Source organism: Myotis davidii, unplaced genomic scaffold, assembly GCF_000327345.1.
Source record: "Myotis davidii unplaced genomic scaffold, ASM32734v1 scaffold1509, whole genome shotgun sequence".
Classification (NCBI taxonomy): Eukaryota; Metazoa; Chordata; class Mammalia; order Chiroptera; family Vespertilionidae; genus Myotis; species Myotis davidii.
Window position 1 is genome coordinate 432,253 of NW_006299480.1, and position 481 is coordinate 432,733.

Sequence of the window (481 nt, forward strand, 5' to 3'; positions counted from 1 at the left end):
GGACGCCTTCAGTGGTTCCCGCGCGGTGTTGTCCGGCCCCGCTGGGGGTGTGGTTGGATACTCCGCCACTACCTACCAGGCCGAGGGGGGCCAGCCTGTCATCGGCTTTGACATGGGGGGTATGAGGGCCGAAGGGTACGAGCCTCCCAGGGGAAGTTCCGCAGCCGGTGGGCAATGCAGGCATCCAGGTCTGCGGGGTGACACTCACCGCCAGATCCCCCACCAGGCACATCCACCGACCGGCCCCGCTGGGGGTGTGGTTGGCTACTCCGCCACTACCTACCAGGCCGAGGGGGGCCAGCCTGTCATCGGCTTTGACATGGGAGGTATGAGGGCCGAAGGGTACGAGCCTCCCAGGGGAAGTTCCGCAGCCGGTGGGCAATGCAGGCATCCAGGTCTGCGGGGTGACACTCACCGCCAGATCCCACACCAGGCACATCCACCGACGTGAGCCGCTACGCGGGGGAGTTCGAGCACGTCT

At 66.9% G+C, this 481-nt stretch overlaps 1 protein-coding gene across 1 annotated transcript in view; it reads left to right on the plus strand.

Annotated features, from left to right (window-relative positions):
• Window positions 1-481, plus strand: part of OPLAH (5-oxoprolinase (ATP-hydrolysing)) — a gene marked incomplete at its 3' end in the record, with an annotated part of 25,218 nt that overhangs the window by 4,094 nt on the left and 20,643 nt on the right. Inside the window, exons 5-6 of the mRNA XM_015571378.1 lie at window positions 1-119; window positions 227-254. Of these exons, the coding sequence (XP_015426864.1) occupies window positions 1-119; window positions 227-254 (147 nt within the window). The remainder of the gene's footprint in view (window positions 120-226; window positions 255-481) is intronic.